Here is a 9022-nt window from a genome sequence, read left to right as displayed (position 1 = left end):
CCTGAAACTCTCAGACTGAAGAAGTCTCTTGGAAGAGAGACGAAACGTTTCATTAAAGAAGAACCCGTCCAGAGGACCTATACAATTTTTGTCCTTCTGATTTTTTACCTGGATTACTGAGATGCATCAGGACAAGACTTTTATTGGTTTGCTAGAACTTGATTGTATCTACATACCAAAGTATTGAGTAACAGATTGTGGTGATAGGTATAGAGGAAATCTATGTATAACACGCTCAAGGTCTTCTGTGTAAAAACAGATTCTTACCAAGCTAATAATGAGTTTAATTTACAGGTAAATGATTTAAAATATATAAACCCCACAAAATATTTAAATATGTTTTGCTACAGTTTTACATGAAGATTCCACGTGGTCATTCAGTGAGTTCAGGATCTACCACGCAAAACGAAGCAACAGGTTATCTGACAGTATGATCGGTACAAAGCCTGAAAGGAACTGAGTACATACCAGCCTTGAATAAGATGAGACTTGACCTGTTGGTGCACGTCCCCTCAGGGAATATCATGATCTGGAACGAGGAAACACATATTCAAACATGTGCATGCACACATGAAAATACATTTTACTTTCAGTGCATATTTAAAAACACAACTGAACTTCTATTCTGAAATTGAAGTTTTGCTTTGCATTCAGAGTGCATTCTCAATCCTGGTTCTCAGTCAAAGCGTCACACTTATGGCGCACTTTACCTCAGGATCTACAGTCACTGGCAGACATGAGACTTTTTACAAAAAATTGAAATACTGGCTGAAAGTAAAACACTGTGAACACCGAAATATAATCTGTACATGTATTCTAATGTATTTTCTTTATGTAAATTGTTCATTATTCATTTATTTATGTCATTAACCTTTATTTTGTTCAGATCAAAAAGCCTAACCAGGGACGAGTGCTGTAAATTAGCTTTTAGCTAGAAGACTTGTGTATCTGTTGCCTATGAGTGATGTTTTGTTGTGTTGTTCCTTGCAAAAATAATTAATAAAACAAAAAATACATAGTCAGTTTGGCTAATTCACTTTAAATTATCTAGCAGCATTTCAAATCTGACTCACATGTGACAATAAATAAGTTCATACAGTACCTGCGGCCACTCTCCATCAGACTTGGCCCTCCGTTTTATCTCCTCTACAGTTTTCCTTCTCGAGTCCTGGTCGGACCGAACCACGTACACGGGTCTGATGTAGTTGATCAAAGCTGGGGGAAGTGAGGAAGAGACACATTTGGAAGGCAACATGAGAGGGAAAACAAAACAACACATCAGAAAAGGGGTGCAACAATACATGCATCTGTATCTAACCATTCAATACACACTATGTATGGAACAATACAGATTTTTTTAAATTTATTTCATCAACTCGTCTTCTGAAGATGATCTGTGTTGAAGCCTCAGAGGATCTGCGTTGACAACTCCACCTAGGCTGCATTGTCGAGTGCAGATCCACTGAGAAACATGCTTTTCAGCAACATTTAATTTAAGAACTGTACTTTTGAGGTTAAACAAATGGGTAACGCTCTCTTTTAATGTACCCTTATTACCATGTAATTACAATAAAAAAAAATAAAAAATGTAACTAAATGTAATTTCTACCTTATTAGCATGTAATTACATAGTGATTAGGGTACAATTTTACTATGTAATTAATCGTCTGCAGTAATGTAGCACTTACCTGGTAATGTATAACAATTCACTATGTAAGACCTAAATAAGTAGTAGGTAATTTGGACAGTTTTAAAGTTAGATTTTATTGCAATTAATCACTAACCCCAAAATTTAGTTGCATCCTTTTAGTTATATAGTGTTGAGTTACTATTGAATAGTAATTTGACTGTAGTTACCCAATAAAGATAGTTTCACTAACAGTAGTTTTTCTTTTGTACCCTAATTACCACATAATTACATGGTAAAAAGGTAGTAGTTACATTTAATTATATTTTTATTACCTTGTAATTACATAGTAATAAGGGTACCATAAAAGAAAGCGTTACCAACAAATATTCATAATTAATTTCAATAAATTACAAGTTAAGAAGGGCATGGGATTTTTCTTTTTCAAAAAAATATCGAACCATGACACTAAAGTATCGAACCGAATCGTTAATTTTCTGTATCGTTGCAGCCCTGCATCAGAACTGTTGCACATGAAAGAAGCAAACATATGACAAACTGGTTTACATTGTGCAGTTGAGAGAGTTTCAAGCTTTGTCAAGTCCAAATTAATGACCTGGATTGATCTAAATCCATCAATCAGTCAAACAAGTATTCCAAATTTCACAATTCGTATACGCACAAGCCCAAACCTTTGAGACATTGCGTAACCAAACAGAATGCAAATGTAAGAAGGGACAAATATGTAAAATTCAGTTTTAAATAGATGTTATTTTGAATGTGATGTAGAAATAAGGCCATTTTTTCACTTCTTGAAACAACTCTCTCAACATACTACAGTTAAATTCAAACAAGACTGAGACTCTTATATAAATCCCTGTAATCAAGCAGCACCTTACTTAATTAGCTCCTTCGGTGAAAAATAGTCTTACAAATCTGGGTGTTGTTTTCAACAGTCCCTTGTCTTTTGACACTCATTGTAAAACGTTAGTTTGTAACTGTTTTTTTTTTATTTGAGAAATATTTCAAAGCTGAGATCGTTTGTGTCACAGAAGGCACTAGAAATGGTTGTTCACAATTTTATTTATTGTTGTTTAAATTACTTTAACAGCCTTTGCATATGTCTAAACAAATCCTCCTTGGCTCGCCTTCAGTCTGTGCTGAGGTTATTAACAAAGGCACAAAGAGCCCACCTAACTCCTGTTTTGGCCTCTGTACTGGCTCCCTGTGCATTTGAGGAATCACCTTAAAATTTTGGTTTAAACCTTTTAGAGCACTTCATGGTCCGGCCCCCAAATAAATTTACTTACTGAAAAATGATTTGTGTTTTATACTCCTGAGTATAACATTTACTTTGTTATGCTGCAAGGTTTTAGTTTCATAATGAGTGACAGGTCTAGGTCTTGCTTAAGGAAGCAATTTTCACAAAAGAAGGTCTGTTTTAAGGGCAGTACTGCCAGAGGGGAGAACATTAACCACCTTTAAGAACCGGTTTTACTGGCTTTTTACTTTGCGTTTTTCAGATTCTTAGAATTAATCATGTGTTTCGGTACTATTTTGATTAAACCTTTTTTTAAATTTTGTAGTTTTTGTTTAACTGGAACAAAACCAAGTCTTCCAGCAAGTCAGGAACTCCATCATCCTGCATTATGTATGCCTTTTATCTATACTCTTCTTTTTCCCCATTATGTTAACCAGACGTTAGAGTGAAATTGTACTTACTGCCCCAGACTGGTACACTCCTGCTCTCATGCTTGCCAACTATAGAGCACATCATCATGGTGACTGGGATGGCATCGAAGTAGGAAGAATGTGGCGCCGCAGCGAGAATGGGAACCTCGGAGGGTGGAGCTCGGTCCCCTTTCACCTTGATCCAATGGAAACCGCCACAAAACCACATGGCTCGCATGATGGCCCAAATACAAAGATGGATAATTCTGATGAAGGACACGCATTTTACAAAGTGTCATCCAACAACTCAGATTCATACTTTAGGCTACACAAAGGTTTTTCAGGAGACACCAATAAGAAATGGGCAGATAAAAAAGCCTAGCTTTGGTAACTTGAAGTTTTTGAAAATATTTGCATGATAGTGTTATTTTCTTGTTAAAAGTCTATCTCCAACACACCTCCTCCACCACGACTGTGGCTCAACAACAAAATCCGAGCGCCCCAGGGAAGCCGCGAAGGCGAAGGGCCATGCCAACAGCATAAGGAAAGAGACGAGCAGCAGCCGCACTGGGAAAACTGTAACCGACATCAGTCCGATCTGAACAGAGAGAAATGACACAGGACACCAAATGACTGCACTACCAAACTCTGCTGTAGCTTTTTAGATCAAAGACCATTAACCCCAAATTTATAAAGACATTCAGACACAGCAGAGACATTTTTAGTTCATCCTTGAGACTAAATGTAGACCCACATTCCATGTGAGCCTTCAGGAAGGAACAAACCATCCATCAATATTCAGTGCTAATAACACATTCCTCATGAGAAGGACGTTGAGGATACATTCGTTCAAAACAAATTTAGGTTAACTCTATTAGTGCTAAGTAAAGTTAGATGAAGAACACGTATGTTTGAGCAGACAAAAGAAAAGGCAAACAAAACAAGGGATTCTCAAGTAATTAACTTTATTCTGTAGTTCAGGTTGTACTGTATTTAATGGTGTTTGGTCAGTAATCCAAGTCAAAGAAATTATTTACAGCAAAGGCATGTTGCGTGCCAAGGTGACGTTACAGTTCACTTCATTCTAGACATTTTTACAGGAAGTTACTTCTGCTTTGCATTAAAACAGCTCAACTGGAGAAATATGAAGCAGCCTGAAGAAAATGTCCCACTCTGTCAATAGCGCCGACTCTTTTTCAGCAAATTTAGCTTCAGGGTGCTCTGGTGGAAAATTAAATTCACATTTTGGTCACTTTTGCCTGCAGGTTGGACATAGCTTAACCTCTTGAGCCCCATGCAGAACAGCATTTCCCGTTTTCTATATCTTTTAACTTGTTAACTTAAGATCTGTAAGTTAAACCTGGACATGTTTGGTATCAATAGAAAGCTAAGAATCTTGGCTAAAAGCTCAACCCATGGGTGTCAGAACCATTTTAAAAGTGTGTGTGTGTGTGGGGGGGGAGCACACAGGTCTGGGTGGGGGGTCTGGGGGTCCTCCCCCATAAAATATTGAACAAAATAGATATGCCATTTCCTGCATTCTGGTGGGTTTTTTTTTTTACCAGGTTCTTAAACATAAAATTACATACATAAATAAACACTTGATTTAATTATTATTTCAGAGACAGATTCTTCATTAAACTAGTTCTATCATCCTGTTTAAAACTCACTGCTACAGCTGAGATAAGGTTAATTAATGTGACACAGTTTAACATATCCAGTGACTTTAGGGGTGCCTTTCACTTTCATATTGTTTATTCTTGATTTATTTTAAATTGTAACACGTCATTGTGCCAAATGACCATTAACTGCATGTTTAAAACCAATAATCACTTTACCCAGTGAACAGGTGCAATATTGATAACCACCAACAGTGAATTTAGAGGGGCATTTCACTTTTTATGATTTAATGATAGGTTTACTCATAACCAAAAGGAACAGGACATCATGCAGCTTTCAGAACATAAAACGACACTGTGTTATGGTGACAAAAAAATTAAAACAAAAAACCTTTGTCAGTTTTGTCAATCTGCATGTAATTATTAAAGCAAAACTAGGCCTACAGGTTCCTTCCGACCCTGGTACCACCTCAGTTTCTACCACATCCTACTTACAACATTTTAATAAGCCCATAATTTTTATACTATTCAAAATATAATAAATTCAGTTTAAACATGCTGTAGATTATGCCTTTTAATCAGTAATGTATTTAATAAACTTCACGCAACTGTTTAGAATGGACTCAAAATAAATACTGACTTGAGTAAACATTTTAGATTTCATTCATAATTTCCCAGCAGCACCTTCATCTTCATCATCATCACTCACCTGAGCCACAGAGCTCTGTTTCTACCTGCTGACCCTGACTCTCATCAGCTCCTGCATCACCTGAAGATGGATTAAACATTAGTTTTTTTTATTACYAGCTGAAGTCAGTCAGCTTTAAAAAGTCAGAAAATATCATGAAATGTGATGAATAAATAACAGATGACTATCTGGTCTGGTTTCATCAGTGATTGTGAGCCAACAGTGTCATCATCTGATTATTAAAGTTTTCAGACATGAACCAAGCTCTGTTTTATGCTTAAAATATTCTGATAATAAAAAATCTACTCTCACAATATGTTAGTATGCAATTGTTTTGTACTTTAATAAAAAAAACACCAAATGATCTTCTGATGTGATCTTGTTATTCTTGCTGATAATAATATCACCAGCTGATCACTCTGTACTTTAGAAGATGTTTTAAATTACATTAATTGGTGGTGAAATGTAAGCTAGCTGTAGCCAGTGGCTAACTGCATTAACTTTACACAGGATAAATCTGTCCTGTGGAGAGTTAAACTTACTTTCTGTTTCTCTGTAAAACATCTCCTAATGTCCTGTGTCTGTGGAGGAATATAATCACACACGCTGCCTTCTAGAAGCAGCTAGAAGTTAGTTTTAGGTTGAATATTTGCACTCCTGGAATTCACCATCATCTACCTCCCATCTAACCCAGTGGAGGCAGCCTGACACCGGTCATCTCCGACTCCGGCTGCTCGTTCCCATTAGTACCTGCTGCAGACTGCGGTGCTGACTGCAGGTAACCAGGAATGGAGCGGACTTTTAGTGTGATGAGTTTTCTCCTGTCAATCAAATGGATTCTTTCATCAAGTCACCTAACAAAAACAGCGCTGGGTGAACTGATGAGACGAATGTGGAGGGGTCCAAACAGATACTTTTGAAAAGTGGGGGGGACACGTCCCATTCACTTACTATTGTTGTGACGCCTATGGCTCAACCCCTAACCATACATTAGCCATCTTTCTGGTAATAAAGACCAGTTTAACATGCTCGTGCTGTTAGACAACATTCCTGTTTTTATTTGTGACTTATCTATGAAATACTGTGCACAAGTTGTAAAAGCAGAAAATATTGAAATTTATGATAAAAGGCCAACTTAAATTTAAAAACTACACTAACGTGAGAGTTTAAAGCTGGATGTTATCACCTGAAGCACCAAAGGCAGGTTATTTCTAAAAGATAAGTATTGCATTTGTTTTACATCCACTTTTTTTTTCCAAACAAGGTCACTTTACATTTAAAATATTGCCAATTTTGTCTTCTTTCACCCAGTGTGCCGCTCACTGTTACAGGACTTGTGATTTAAACCCTCTCAGAGACCAGACGACACACCTTCAAGCTCTTAATGAATCTATTGCTTAGGAGCTCATGATTTTCTATTCAAAACTAGAATAAAAAGTTGTTTTTTATTTGTCCTATTTCCTACATAAAATTGTCAAATTTACAGCATGCCAGCCTTTGACCCAATGAAAACCCAGTTGCTCTAGTTTGCACTATTCACTTTTAAAGCTACAATACATAGATAAGCAAAAAAGAGCTTCATTTCTTCGATATTTTTGAACATCATCCATCATCTAAAAGTGCCCAGTTCATTCGGCATTAGAAGTTTTTTCTCTTCAACTTCTCAAATTACAAACCAAGATTTGTAAACCTCATGTTTTGGAAGTGAATTTATTCACTGTGAGTGCAGTGCAGATTTTGCATACGTATTACACAAATAATACATCCCACAGAACAGGAGATAGTCATTTATGCTCTCCGTAAAGAGAACTCTGCCACAGGGAAACGTCTGACCACATGTTCATGGCCTTCATGGTTACACAGAACACAAAGCAACACATATTCATCATAATTCTCCAACTGTTCTCACTGCTGCCTGGAGGATGTCAGATGAGACAACAGGAGGAGACATTAAAGCTAATTAGAGAAAATTCATTGTGCTGAATTACTGATTCAAACTGCCAATGAAACAAAATGTTAACGCTAAAAATAGTCAAAAACTGTCTAAAAGCTAAATGTAGCTAAGAGCTAGCTTGAAACTAACAGCAGCAAAATGCTACAAAAAACCTAAGTAAAAAATAAAGTAAGCAGAAGCTGATTAAAAAAACTGACAATATCTCAATATATAGTACAATATTTTGGAAAGTATTAAAAAAATAAAGAAATAAAAACTATTGCACCATCTCCTCAGTGAGTTTTTACAAAGTAAGTTGTGTAGTTAGAAGGGTTGTGTATAGAGTCATGAGTATGGATTGGAACCGGGACTAACGTTTCCTCTCTCCCAGAACCGTTCAAATTATATAATTTTGATCCCTAGTTTCAATACAATGAACATGTTTGCTAATTGTTGCTGCCGATAGCCTGTAGGAGGCGTGGGGGAGGCGTGTTCTCTGATGAGGAAGCTCAGCTTGGAGACAAAACCCAGAGGAGGAGTTGCACCTAAAAGGCGGTTCTAGTCCCAACTGACCGTTTTTGTTCCCCTGCCTGGCTGCCTCAGGCAGGACAGCACAGGATTTCTTAAACATGCAAGAGTGAGTCAAATCAACACTGTGTAAGGCTACGTTCACACTGCAGGCAAATACGACCCAAATCTGATTTTTTTGACCCATCTGACTCATTTCCGATTTTTTTATGACAGTCTGAACGAGACAAATACGATTTTTTCAAATCCGACCCAGGTCGTTTCAGTATGTGGTTTTAAATCGGATACATATCTGATGTTTTCAAAGTGACTGCAGTGTGAACGCTCATGTCACATTCATCTGACTTTTTCATCAGGAGGAGGGGGTGAAGGATCAATAAGACACTAACCTCAAGTCTCGCTGTTTAAATCTGTAGCTCCATGTGTTTACAGCTCCAAAACACAAGTCCAGTTGCTTCATCTTTTTACTTTTCATTTTCCACGTAGATAGTTTGATAATAACATGTCCAGCCTGGGTCGCGGAGAGTATCGATCCTAAAGTTAGCTACTCGGTCTATACTTTTCTCCAGCTCCTAGTTTCATTCAAAAAAAGCTTCATTGGAGCATCCCGGTCAGAGGCAGGTTCAGATATAAACAGTGAAATAAAGAAGCATGTCAGATAATTATTTAATCGGCTCTGATTAAACAACATCTTCCGATTCGATGTGCAAAATGTAGCATCCATGCTAGCTCTGTAAACAAACAAGCCGGCTGATGAGACGTCACGTCTTTTACTGCGCATGCGTGTCACGTCAGTGCTGTGTAGCGTTCACACAGGGGTCTGATGCAGGTCACATTTAAAATGTAATGTGAACGTTCACACAAAAAGATCGGATTTTTTCAAAAAATCGGAACTGAGCATTAAGACCTGCAGTATGAACGTAGCCTATGTTTTTGATGAGGGGATAACATAACAT

At 37.2% G+C, this 9022-nt stretch overlaps 1 protein-coding gene across 1 annotated transcript in view; it reads right to left on the bottom strand.

The window, feature by feature from the left end:
* Nucleotides 1-5647, bottom strand: part of lpcat1 (lysophosphatidylcholine acyltransferase 1) — a 27818-nt gene extending 22171 nt beyond the window's left edge. The window contains exons 1-5 of the mRNA XM_014028418.1: nucleotides 5627-5647; nucleotides 3757-3896; nucleotides 3350-3564; nucleotides 1103-1215; nucleotides 469-529 (exon numbers count right to left, since the gene is read on the bottom strand). Coding sequence (XP_013883872.1) covers nucleotides 469-529; nucleotides 1103-1215; nucleotides 3350-3564; nucleotides 3757-3887 — 520 coding nt within the window. The 5' untranslated portion in view covers nucleotides 3888-3896; nucleotides 5627-5647. The remainder of the gene's footprint in view (nucleotides 1-468; nucleotides 530-1102; nucleotides 1216-3349; nucleotides 3565-3756; nucleotides 3897-5626) is intronic.
* Nucleotides 5648-9022: the final 3375 nt, after the last annotated feature.

This window comes from Austrofundulus limnaeus, unplaced genomic scaffold (assembly GCF_001266775.1).
Source record: "Austrofundulus limnaeus strain Quisiro unplaced genomic scaffold, Austrofundulus_limnaeus-1.0 Scaffold759, whole genome shotgun sequence".
Classification (NCBI taxonomy): domain Eukaryota; kingdom Metazoa; phylum Chordata; class Actinopteri; order Cyprinodontiformes; family Rivulidae; genus Austrofundulus; species Austrofundulus limnaeus.
The sequence above is the reverse complement of the archived record's forward strand: the minus strand, read 5'-3'. Positions and strand labels throughout refer to the sequence as shown.